Below are 12,568 nucleotides of genomic sequence, written 5' to 3' on the forward strand. Positions count from 1 at the left end.
AAACATTAACTAGGCTGCTCTTACTATTCTTGCAGCAAGTATTAAGAAAACCCTAAACAAATCTATAGAGGTAAACTCAATTCACATTCTTATTGATGGATCTTATGTGCTTATTGTGCTATAAGCTTGAGATATCATATTTTTCTTTGGTCTGCATGCTTCCAGGGAAATCCAGAGCGCATTTCACCCATCCTAACTCTAGCACTGAATGATGCTGCGACTTATGACAAGGTCAGACTATATTTTTTGTTCCTTTTTTGTGGCCAATGGGCAAAAAAAGACTAATTCAATTCTTATTTAAGTATATAGGCTACAAAATCTGGGGGGCCTAATGGATCCATTCGGTTCAGGTAATTTTACATACTTGAAAAAATATATTTTAAAAAGATACTGTATTTGGTGGGATAAAGCTGAGATGTTGTTGTTGTTGTACTGTATTAGTGTTGAGAAATAGGATGGAAAATTTCAATTAATACCTTTACTTTGGGCATGGCCATGTCTCAAGCCCAATGTAAAAATAGACATGACCAGATTCAGCCCAATGTAAAAACAGACATGACCAGAATCTTCATTTTCAGTGGTTTTATAACAAAAGGGCTCTTCAAAGCCAATGGACACCTTATTGTCTCATAGACTAAAACTCAGTCAGATCACATGGCTACCATTATTGTTTCATGCTTATGTTTGGATTCTAGCCTACTCAAGATTGCTAGCTATTGGATGGCCTTGAGCATTTGTATCAAATTCGTAGGTTGAAAGGAACTCCATGTTTCCCTGTCAAAATAGAAGACTAAATGTTCAGTGGGTTGAGTATTTGAAACTTTGTGTTTTTTTTTGTGAATAAAAAATTCATTACCAAAGCCACGAAGGGAGGGGGAAGGGGGGGATATACAAAGGGGAAAGAGAGTGGGAGAGAGGGGGGAAAACTATACAAACAAGGCCAAGGCCTAGCTAGGGGGGCAAAAGATAGAAAAATCTGAACCCCAGACAACAACAATGAGCCTGTTCCTTGGGGAGTCCAAAAGGGAGCAATGAGGGAGCGAGAGAAGTCTGGAGCTGACATCTAAGAAGATGGCTTTCCAAATCAGGTCAAGGGACCGAGAGTTGGTGGTCCATCTACCAAGTTTCCGCTCCAGCCAAATATGGGAAATAACCGCCCCAAACACAAGCTTACCAATGGTATCATAAATAGAGCTACCAGAAAAAGACCTGATCATCCAAAGCCACTCTCGAGCAAAGGGGAGGGGGCATCTACAACGGGGCCAAATGGGTTGTAAGGCTTTTTTCCAAAATAGAAGAGGTTAGGGGGCAAGAAAAGAAAAGGTGGTCGATGTCCTCAGTTTCGATGTCCTCAGTTTCGTTCCAGCATAGGATACAAAAGGGGGAGGCTGGGATGTGGCATTGAAGGAGAAATGATTGGGTGGGGAGACAGTGGTTCAGGGATCTCCAAACAATGAAGGAGTATCTCGGGATGTGGCCCTTAAACCAGACAAGCTTGAGCCAAGGGATAGTAGGGCCATGGGGTCTGACAAAATCCCAAGCAAAGTGGGAGGTAAAGATGCCATTGTGGGAGGGGAGCCACATAACTTTGTTCGAGAGAGGGAGATAGGGGGGAGGGGGAGAGGGGGGAGAGAGGCCCTGACTGGGAGAGATCAGAGGGGAGGGGGATGATAGAGGAGAGTAGGGCAGATTTGGGGATACCCGAAGAGTAAACCGCTCAGGCACCTAGGGTGTTAAAAAGAACACCAGAGGGGTGCCAAGGGTCAAGCTAGAGGGAAGTGGAAGAACCGTCAACAATTCTATAGGAGATGACACTAAGGGCTAGAGGACGGAGGTGGAGAAGTTTCTGCCAAACTCAGGAGGGGTCAGCAGGCTGGGGGGCAGTCCAGAAGGAGTTATCTTTAAAGAGGTAAGAGTAGACCCAGTTTACCTAGATAAAGTCCTGCCTAGAGGAGACTTTCCAGATTAACTTAAGGAAACCTGCAGTATTGTAGTCTCGGATACGGCGGATACCAAGACCACCTTCAGATTTGGGGAGGCAGATAGCTTCCCAGCTAATCAGATGGAGGAATTTGGCAGTCTCTTGGCTTTTCCAAAGGAAGGCACAGAAAAGGGATTCCATGTCTTTGATTATGGACTGAGGAAGCCTAAGATACCACACTAATAGATGTAAGAGGATTGGATGACAGATTTGATCAAAACAATCCTACCAGCGTAGGAAAGAAATTTGCCTTTCCAAAGTTGAAGCCTCTTATAGATGAGGTCCAGCATATGGGTACAGTGGTGCCTAGTCAGCCTAGCAGGAATGAGGGGGAGGTCAAGGTAATTCACAGGAAGGGACCCTACAGAAAACCCAGTCAAACGGAGGAGAGATGCTTTGTCATGTTCAAAAACCCCAGAAAGGAAGATTTGCGATTTCAAAAGATTGATCCGAAGGCCCGAAAGAGATTCAAAGAGGTGGAGGGAGGACATGATTGAGGAGATAGAGGAGGGGGATGCCTTGGAGAAGGTTATGAGACCATCTGTGAAACCCATCTCTAATTTGAACTTTTTTGAACTTGTGTGACTACAGGTTCTAGGTCTGTGTCTATGCTTGCCTCTACGTTGTGGGCTGCATTGGTAGTGGATTCAGAGCAATCCTTTGACACACCTGTGGAGGATTCCGAGGAGCCAGGACAGCTAGCTATCCTTGAGTCTGAAAATCCTGCCGGGTTCCAACATATCAGTTTCTTACGCCAGACTTGCTGGGTCAAGCATATGCAGAACCTCACCATATCCTAGGCTGGTAAATAGGTAAGAATCCCATTTTATATGTATATATGTTGTATTTCTAATTAATTAGTGTATTAGGGGCAGAATAGTAATTTGTACCTAATGGGATAATGGGACCCACACCCTTTGTAGATCTGGACTGCCTGTGTGTCAACATACCTGGGCCCACCTTCATGGCCTATAAAGACTTAAGATATAACTTAAAAACTTGAATTAACTAATTAATTAACTTTAGAATTAGATTTGAAAATCACATTCCTAAAACCAATTCTTATTAAGCCATGGCAAACATGCCTTAAATTAAACCACTATATGTACCAACATATGACACTATTAATTCATTCCTAAACTAAAAGAATCGATTCCAGCCTTAGAACCTTGGAGAAAATAGAAGAAGGAAGGAGAAAAGAGAAGAAGAAGAAGGGAAGAGAAGGCTATACACTTGGGCTTTGATCCTACACTTGAATTGGAGCTTTGGGACTGAAATTGGAGACCTTGTTGCATGTTTCAAGGCTGTTTACACACTGATTCACTACTGTATTTAGGTAAGCAATGAATCCTTACTGTTCCCTTCTTCCTCTCCTCAAATTCTTAGTCCTAATCATGTCCTAAACCTGTTCCAGCCATTAAACCATAGGAAACCAAGCTTTATTAATCAATTTCAGCATACATAAACCTGTTTTGGGTTAATTAGTGTTCAAATTATACCTGAGACCTGAAAGCTGCCCTTAGGAACCCAATTCCTGGTTTGATTGATCAATTGACAAACCCTAGCATAATCAATTTGGGGTTTATTGGTTAAATTCCCAAATTGGTTTTGACTTTTGAATTAAATTGTTAAATTAGACTGACCCACCTTAGAATAGGTCCAAAAAGTGAAATTGGATGCTTGCATGTCAAGATCCATAAAATACAAGAAAACCCCCCCCAATTCTAGAATTTGAACCAGATGCAAAACCAGAGTTTGAACCGGTCGTCCGGTTCACATTGGCCCTGAATCTGGTTCAGTATTTTGAGATGGTTTTGAACCTAATTGCTAGGGGTTTGACCTAGGGTTTCTTCCATGTCTAATTCATGAAACCTACTACTGTTTTAGGACTGTAATTATCATTTGGGTGAGGTTAATTGGGAGTTGGATCATCTTCTTGCTTGGGTTAACATCCAATTCTAGGTAAGGGGATTTTGACTTAATTTCAGTGTGTTTGTTGTATTAATTTCTATTTGTTATTATTGCCATGTTATGCATTATATAAATACTTTGATCATATAGTTTTATAGTTTTTTTCTTCTTTGCATTAGATGATGCATGTTATTAGGACGCATTACATGATGCATATGCATAAAATTACTTATGTTCTTGAATTGATGTTGTTATTACTATTGTTGGACAGAATTATCTTACTATCTTATACTGATTCATATGTCATCATGATAGTACGCATATGGTTAGGATTGGCATGAACCCAGTGCTACGACCCTTGCCAACAGGGGTAAAGGTGTTGGATAACACATGACAAGTCTGAAGGGTTAATAGCGGAATGTCATTCACTGTCCCAGGTATGATGAGTACATACCAGAATGGGAACAACAGTAGGGTTATCACTGGGGGTTCATCGGGGTCTGATGTGTATATCCCAGAACTGGAGGGTCCCCACTGTAGTAGAGTGGTATTCTTGGGAAGACCAATGAGTTCATTCCGTGACTGGGAATATCATACCTACTACAGCAGCATTTATACCTCATGAGACCTAGACATTGATGTTAGTAGCATTCTTAGATGTAAGTCATGCATCATGGACTATGTGCTTGTGTTTGCATGTTTCCCTTGCTAGGTTCAGTGGAGCTCACCCCTGTGATACCTCTTTTTTTTCAGATAGTGCTACTGGTTTTGAGAAACCAGATGATGTTGATATTACAACTTCTGACTTCCACACCGATGGAGACTGTGTGGTGCAGAAGTATGAAGTTCATGAAGCCTTCTGTGGATGCGATGTATGCGCGTTCACTTGATCTGGCCTGATGGAGCAGGCTAAATCTTATGTTTATAAACTTTTTGTTAAATATAATATGTAGTTACTGTTCTACTTTTGTACTTGTGGTGCCTTTTGAGAACTATACATTGTATCACAGGTTTCACTTAATATTAATACTCAGTTATCATCTAACTCCTTTATTATTATTGTTATTATTACTGTGTATTCTCTTCCGCTGCAATGATTTACTGTGTTTATGAACTGTGATATGGAGTACTGCACTAATTGATCCTGGGGGATCGATCGAATGCCAGTTGGCATTCGGTCACATCTTGCCCTTACTAACCGGGCCAGGGTGTGACACCATCAGAAAAAGCAAGATGGGTGAGATTGAGGGATTTGCACTTGGGAATGGGGGAGATGGGGTGCTGGTCGATTTTGGCTTGAATGCTCTGAGAAAGGACCTCAAGGGCAAGGGAGAAAAGGAAAGGAGAGAGAGGGCAACCTTGGCATTTACTAACATCCGAGGGGAAGAATCCCGTAGGGGAACCGTTGACAATGACCGAGAAATGGGCGGAAGAGATGCAAGAATGGATCCATCGAACAAAGATAAGGGAAAAGGACATCTGAGTCAGGACATCGCAAAGGAAGTCCCATCACAGAGAGTCGAATGCTTTGTGGATGTCAATCTTTAGGAGAACCACAAGGGAGTGCGATTTGTGATCGAAACCCCAAACAATCTTCGTACAAAGGAGGATGTTGTCACAAATGCTTCTGCCGGAGATGAAGGCAGATTGATTAGGGCTGACCAAGGAGGGAATAACCAACTGAAGACAATTGACCAGAATTTTGATGATGAATTTATAGAGAAGGTTGCAAAGAGAGATAGGCCTGAAATCCGACAAGGAGGAGCCACCCTCTTTTTTGGGAATGAGACAAAGGAAAGTTTGGTTGATGTGCCAGAGTTGGCTGGGGTTAAAGAAAAAGCTGCGGATAGCTTTAATGAGTTTATCCTTGATGATGTCCCAGCTAAACGAAAAGAACCCCATACTAAAGCCATCAAGGCCAGGGGCCCGGTTAGACTTGTGGGAGAGAACTACTTTTAGGATCTCATCATCTGAGGGGATGGACTGCAGGAAATCCAAAAGGGAGGAGGGGATAAATTTAGTGATGAGGTTGGGGGGATGGGGGAGGGGGGAAAGGGAGGGGGAGAAGAGAGAGGAGAAAAAGGAGATGGCTTCGAATTTCATACCATGGACAGAGGTGATAGGGGAGCCATCAGGAGCCAGGAGCCTAGTGATGGAGTTAGAGTTGGAGCAGACTTTTAACGAATGATGGAAATAAGCCAAATTGAAGTCTCTAAGCTCAAGCCATTTAATGCAGGATTTCTACCGAAGGAAATTTTCTTCTTGAGAGGAGACAGAAGATAACTCAGAGGAGAGTCTTTTCTCTTCCTCAGCAAGCGAGGGGTTGACCAAATCCAACTAGAGCTGGATTGGACAAGGGAGAGATTGGAGCGCCAAAGGGAAAGCCAAGAGGAGATGTTACCAAAGGAGGAAGAATTCCATTCTTTAAGGGCAATTTTAGAATTGCAGAGCTTTTTGGTGAAGGCAAGAAGGGGGAGGGAAAAACAATGGATAGGCTTAATCCAAGCCTCACGGATGGTGGGAAGGAAAAGGGAATGAGAGGTCCACTTATCGAAGAATTTGAAGGGCTTAGGGCCAAAGGAGGAATAGGGCTGGATGAGGAGATGGCAAGGTAATGGTCAGACAAACTAGGAAGGAGGAAGGAGGCATGGGAATTGGGGAAGGAGGAGAGCCAAGCATCATTGATGAGGAATCTATGAATTTGTAAGCAATCTGATCAAGGCCCACTCTTCTATTGTGCCAGGTAAAGGGGGAACCCGACCAATGAAGATCATTGGTGCCAATTTCTTCGATGCAATCATTGAAGGCATTAACAAAGAGGATGTCAAGGGGACAACCCCCAGATTTTTTTGGAGCCATAATGGACATTATTGAAGTCTCTACCACCACCCCAAAGGAGATGACCAGACCTTGATTGAGGAGAGAGAGTGTGAAATCCGCAATAAATTTAAATTTTTTGGAACTTGTGTGATTTCAGGTTCCAGCTCTGAGTCTATGGTGGCATCGATGCTATGGGCTGCATCGGTCGAGGATACAGACGAATCTCTCTACACTCCTATGGAGGATTCCACGGATTCTTCCCAACTTGCCCTTTTGGAGTCAGAGGACCCCTGTGGAACCCCGCACCGGAGTTACCTGTGTCGGATCTGCTACCTGGAGGCTATGCAGAACCTCTCCCTTAATTAAACTCGATGTAAGTATAATTTAAATATATTTTTATAGTGTTATGTACGACCAATTAGACATAGAGGGGTATTTTAATCAAATTGCCTCTATGGGACCCACATCCTCAGTGGGAAATCCTGTTCCTAACATTTACCCGTATTCGGATTACCCCTGATGTCATATGACATCATTCTATGGTTAGAATAGAATAATAAGTACGAAATTTTAGTTAAAATCTGATTTAGGAATTAGTTTTAAAAACTGATTTTTACTTAATAAGACCAAACAACCCTTAGTCAATCCACTAAATATATAAAGGACTTAATACACTATTCATTCATTTCTACCAAAACCAAGAGAGGAACCAGAATCGTTCCAGCCTTGGAGAACAAGAAAGAAAGAAGAAAAAGAGAAGAAGAAGGTGGGAGAAGAAGACTATACCTTGGAGTCTTGATTCCATACCTTGAATTGAAGCTTGGGACTGCATTTGGAGCTGTTCCTGCACATCTTAAACTGTCTTCTTCCATCATTCACTGCTAATTTCAGGTTGGTCATCATAATTCAGTATTTCCCATCTTCTTTTCCTATTTTCCCCATCTCTAATTGAGATTCTAAGGAAATCTACCATTAAAGCCTCATACCCAAGCTGTGATAATGAGAATTCAGTATGTTGGGGACTGTTTTAGGCTAGTTGAGGTTCATTTACACCAAAAATTCATGGCTGCCTCCCTAATTGGACCCAATTCTGGTTCTATGAACCAGATTATAGAACCCTAATTTACTAATTTGAAATTTATTACTTAAATTCCCCAAATTTATGTTTAATTTTAAAATTAAACAACCAAATAAGCTGACCCACCTTAGAATTAGGTCAAATTATGAAATTCAGCTCATGCATGTGAAGATCCATGCAAGGAGAGCAAAACCCCCAATTCGGCCTCAGGGCCGGATGCAGTTGAAGGCCTAGGGCCGGACGTCCGGACCTGTATCCCCCTGAATCTAGCTGCTCCTTTTTGTGCCCCTGCTGCCCTAGTATCTTGGGGTTTGCCCTTAGCTTCTATTTGAACCTAATGGATGTTGTTTGTAAGTGATTTAGGGCTGTAATTCCTGTATTGTCTCTATCTTGACTGGATCTTTTGGAAAGTATTTGGTTAGGACTAGTCTACTGTACAGGTAAGGGAATTTGACTTTAATTTTGGTGTGTTTATGACCTTAATTTGTTGTTGTTCTGATTGTCATGTCATGCGTCATCAAAACTACTCAGATGCATATAGTTTCTTAACTTGTATTTATTGCACTAGAATCTGCATGTGAACTAGGCTGTATTGGCATCTTGCATTGCATTGACATTTATTGTTATTGTGAATTTATTGATGGTGAAGTACTGTACTTTTATAATTCAGCTATCCATACATGTGCCATCATGAATAGATTGCACTGGGATAGGTTGTATATCATCACCCAGTACTACGTCCCTTACCAACAGGGGAAAAGGTGTTGGACAACCTGTGGTACAGCCGAAGGGTATGCCGGGGTACCATTCACTGTCCCATGTTAGCGTGTGTACTCCACTGTGGGAATAAACAGTAGGGTTGGTCTTTGGGGGTCTGCTGTTTGGGCTGCCTGGTGTCATGCCTGAACTAACGGGTCCTCACCGTGGTAAAATAGTTTCGCTCGGGTGACCGACGTCTGGTTATGTGTTTTCACGACCGAGGTTAGCATCTATCACAGTAGTACTTAAACCTCATGAGATTTAGTATCCGTGTTAGGAGCATGTTAGATTAGTACATACATCATAAATTATTGTGTTTGTTTGCATGCATTCCCTTGCTGGGCTCAGTGGAGAGCTCACCCCCATGGATATCTTTATTTTTCTTACAGATGAAGCTACTCTCGTTGCTGCTAATGTTTCTGTGGGGATTCCTCCTACTCAGGACTCTCCTGCTGCTCATGGAGTTGATACTCCTCTCCTAGTTGAGCACGATGCTTCGTGTTCCTGCGATGACTGCGCGTTCTCCTGATCCTCCAAAATGATCAGGCTCTTTCTTCCTCTTTTGTTATAACACTTTTGTAGTAATTATTGTATATAGTCTTTTTAGGCCTTTGAGTTACTCTTTTTGTGAATCACCAATGTAACTCTCTTGTACATAAATGTTCATATAAATATAACTGTTATCACTAGTTCTTCTTTATTACTGTCTTATTGTCTTATTTAATTGCTTCCGTTGCATTTAAATTCTGATTATTATGAATGAAATTGCGAATAGAGTACTGCACTTGCGATCCTTGTGGGTTGGTTGGATGTTTGAGACATCCAGTCACACTTGACCCTTATAAACCGGGTCAGGGTGTGACAGAGAGGTCAATCCAAAGGGGGAGGCGGTTAACCGCTCCATTGTGAGCATACACAATCGAGAAGGAAAGAGAGCAGGAGGGGTTGAGAATGGAAAGGTTAAGATGGAGAATTTGGGAGGAGGAGAAGGAAATGGAGATGTGGATTTTTGAGGAGTTCCACAGAATCCAAATACGGCCATTAGGGGAATGGTCATGGTTGGAAAGGAAAGACCAGGAGGGGGCAATACAGGAGGCAATGCGAGGGGCATTATTCAAGAGGATCCTAGTTTCAAGGAGGGCACAAAAAGAAGCTTTAGAGGATTTGATGAGGGATCTAATCTTAGCTTGCTTGGCTAGAGAGTTGAGACCCCTAACATTCCAAATAAGTCCTATGGACATGGGAACTAAGAGAGGGAGTGCGACGATACCTGAGGAGGGTGGCTTCGAACTCTCTTATGAGAGTAGGCAATAAGGTGATTCCTAAACTAGTAGGGAGCCAAAGAAGATGGTGGAACCAGGTGAGGCTGGAAGATGGGGGGAGAGGCAGCAGAGTTAACAGGGGGAGAGATAGGGGGAGGGGAATCTCACCAGAAAGGGCCTCAAAGAGAGGGTGGGGGAGAGGGGGAGGGAGCTCACATCGGCCAAAGGAATCTGGGAAGGACCAAATGTAGGGGGCTGGTTCGTGGAGTGGTTCAACCAGGTCAAGAAGGGGGGGGTTAGAGGATGGAGGGTTAAAGTTGTAGGTGTGGTGGGAGTGGGGAAGGGGTTGGGTTAATGAAGGCCGAGGGCTAAGGGTGTGGGCCAAAGGGGAAGTAAGGTGGGAAGAGGATGCTTGGTTAGGAGGAGGCAAGGTGTGGGCCGGGGGGGCTAAAGTGGGTTGGAGGGGCTTGGTTAGAACCTGGGTTAGGAGCGGTGCTAGAAAGGAGGCTCGCAGGTTCAGGGGTGGGCCTAGATGCCGTTGGATAGCTCAGCCGAGGGTTAGAAATGTAGTTGGGGTTAGCCAATGGGTTAGGAAATTTTTAAGTGGGGTTTGGGTTCAAGGGGTTAAAATGAAAAGGGGACGTTGGGAGCAGGAGAGGAAGCAGAAGAGAGGACATCACTGGGGGTTTTTCACGAAAGGGGAAAGGTTTAGAAACTAGGGCAAAGAGGGAGGGGATAGTCGGAGGTCTCTGGTGTAAAGGGTCTGAGGGGAGTTACCTTCAAGAAAGTGGCAGTGGCGGTGCGATGGAGGAAACTCTTGGCAGCAAATAGACGAGCCAAAGTCCTGCGACAGTCGACCAAGTTGGAGCCTTGTGCTCAGAGGGTCAGAGAACCTTGTCGAGCTTAAAGCTTGTGCACTAATGGGGGACTTCGAACATTCAGGCCTTGGGGCCAGGGGAGCCGACTAGAGGAGGCCTTGTGACTAGGGCAATTGAGACTGGGGAGAAGATCTCGTACCAGGGGTAGCAGGGGTCACCAGAAGGCCAGAAGATTTGGCAGCTTTTTCATTGGGAACAGAGGCTGCCATGGGAGTAGGGGAGGGAAAGCTCCTACCAAAAGGAGAACTAGTGTCCGGAGATACATGGCAATGGTGATGGCTGCGGCGGGATCGTTTCCGGCTATGGCTGGGGTCATGGGAGGTGAAAGGGTATGCTGGAGGAGCTAGATAGAGTGTTGGTCCCTGGAGCTGAGGAGAAACCAGGGGAACTCTAGGAAGAAGAGCGGCGGCAACTTCAGAGTCTACAGGGCCCATCGAGGGAGATCAAGGAATCTTTAGGAAGATCTTCCGTGGCTACAGTGCAACAGTCGAGAGAGCTAGGTTCTGTAGCAGAAGAAACTGGCTCAGTGGGACCATCTCTTTACTTAGAAGGGCCAGTGGAGGCTGCAACGACAACATCGGAAGCTTCAGTGGTGACCAAGGGAGATGAAGGGGCTCAAGGAGCCTTACCGGAGCATGAAGAAGAGTGGTGGCCAAAGCTCTTGCTATGGATACAGTGAGGAGGAAGCCAATCATACTTAATTGGTTGTTCAAAGCTAAAACCATCTTCTTCCACAATGGAGATGAAGGAAGGAGGGGGGCAATCTGCGGAGACGTCAATGTAAATCCGAGCGAACGAAAGTCGGTCCATCTTCAAAGTGCGGCTATCAGAGTACAGAGGGAAGCTGACAACAGACTCAATCCTGCTAAGGCATTCTTGGCTCCAACAATGGAGAGGGAGACCTGGGAGAGCAATTCACAAGGTAAGGGAGCTGAAGTCGACCTTTTGGAGTTGCATGTAGGGATCTCACTGCTGGAGGAAGATGGGCTTGGTGCCCACAAGCCAGGGGCCACCGTCAAGAGTACAAGCATTTGCTTCATCGGAGAAGAATTTAAAAATGAACACACCATTTTCCAGAAGGTAAGATTCCATTGAACCTTGAGCTTTCCATTGTTTTGTAAGAGAAGCTTTAACAATGTAAAAGGAAGGTCTGGAACCAAGAAAGTGACTGACAAGACAAGATTTCCATTTGGAAATTTTAGGAGAGAGGAGGCTGTTGGGGCAGAGAGCAATCGAAGAGGAACCATCAGAGGCAGGTTTGACAAAATGGAGAGAGAGCCCAGAACTGGAGGGGGGAGATGAAGAAGTGAAGAGGGAGGACCAGGACTTGGTTCCGGCAGGGGTTGGGGAGGTGGGGGGACGGGGAGCTCATTCTTGATTGACCATGTTCCATCCACACCTTACTCCATCCTGACTATTAAGCAAGCCTAGTTCATATTTGAAACTTTATTTATCAGTTATTTCTTTAATTCTAACAATTCCAAAACTAATTGCATCATTAACTTGACCCCCTTTTTTGTTATTTTCTTGCTTAAAGCTCAGAGATAATCAGACCTAAAAATAAAGGGCTATCTTCTACTTTGAAACTCATAGAGGAAGCAAAACATGAAATTGATTCTTACTCTAAGGGAGGACCCATTTCCTTTGCAGATCTCATACAATGTGCAGGTGAGACCTAAGAGATATGATTATATTCCTTTTCATTGACTGCACTGCATATACAATAATACAATTGTCCATATTGTGCAATTGATGGATAACCCATTGTCCAAAGATCAAAGTATTAAGCAGTAATATCTGTATCCAAAAAGGAATATTTTGGACAAATTAGTTGAATAGGGTCAAGGTTTGTGACAAACATTATCTTTACATAGCAAAG

At 43.7% G+C, this 12,568-nt stretch overlaps 1 protein-coding gene across 1 annotated transcript in view; it reads left to right on the top strand.

Annotated features, from left to right (window-relative positions):
- The window catches only part of LOC122663885 (thylakoid lumenal 29 kDa protein, chloroplastic-like), a 57,942-nt gene that overhangs the window by 155 nt on the left and 45,219 nt on the right, over positions 1-12,568 (top strand). The window contains exons 2-5 of the mRNA XM_043859552.1: positions 36-70; positions 166-231; positions 310-350; positions 12,227-12,357. Of these exons, the coding sequence (XP_043715487.1) occupies positions 36-70; positions 166-231; positions 310-350; positions 12,227-12,357 (273 nt within the window). The remainder of the gene's footprint in view (positions 1-35; positions 71-165; positions 232-309; positions 351-12,226; positions 12,358-12,568) is intronic.

This window comes from Telopea speciosissima, chromosome 6, assembly GCF_018873765.1.
Source record: "Telopea speciosissima isolate NSW1024214 ecotype Mountain lineage chromosome 6, Tspe_v1, whole genome shotgun sequence".
Taxonomy (NCBI): Eukaryota; Viridiplantae; Streptophyta; class Magnoliopsida; order Proteales; family Proteaceae; genus Telopea; species Telopea speciosissima.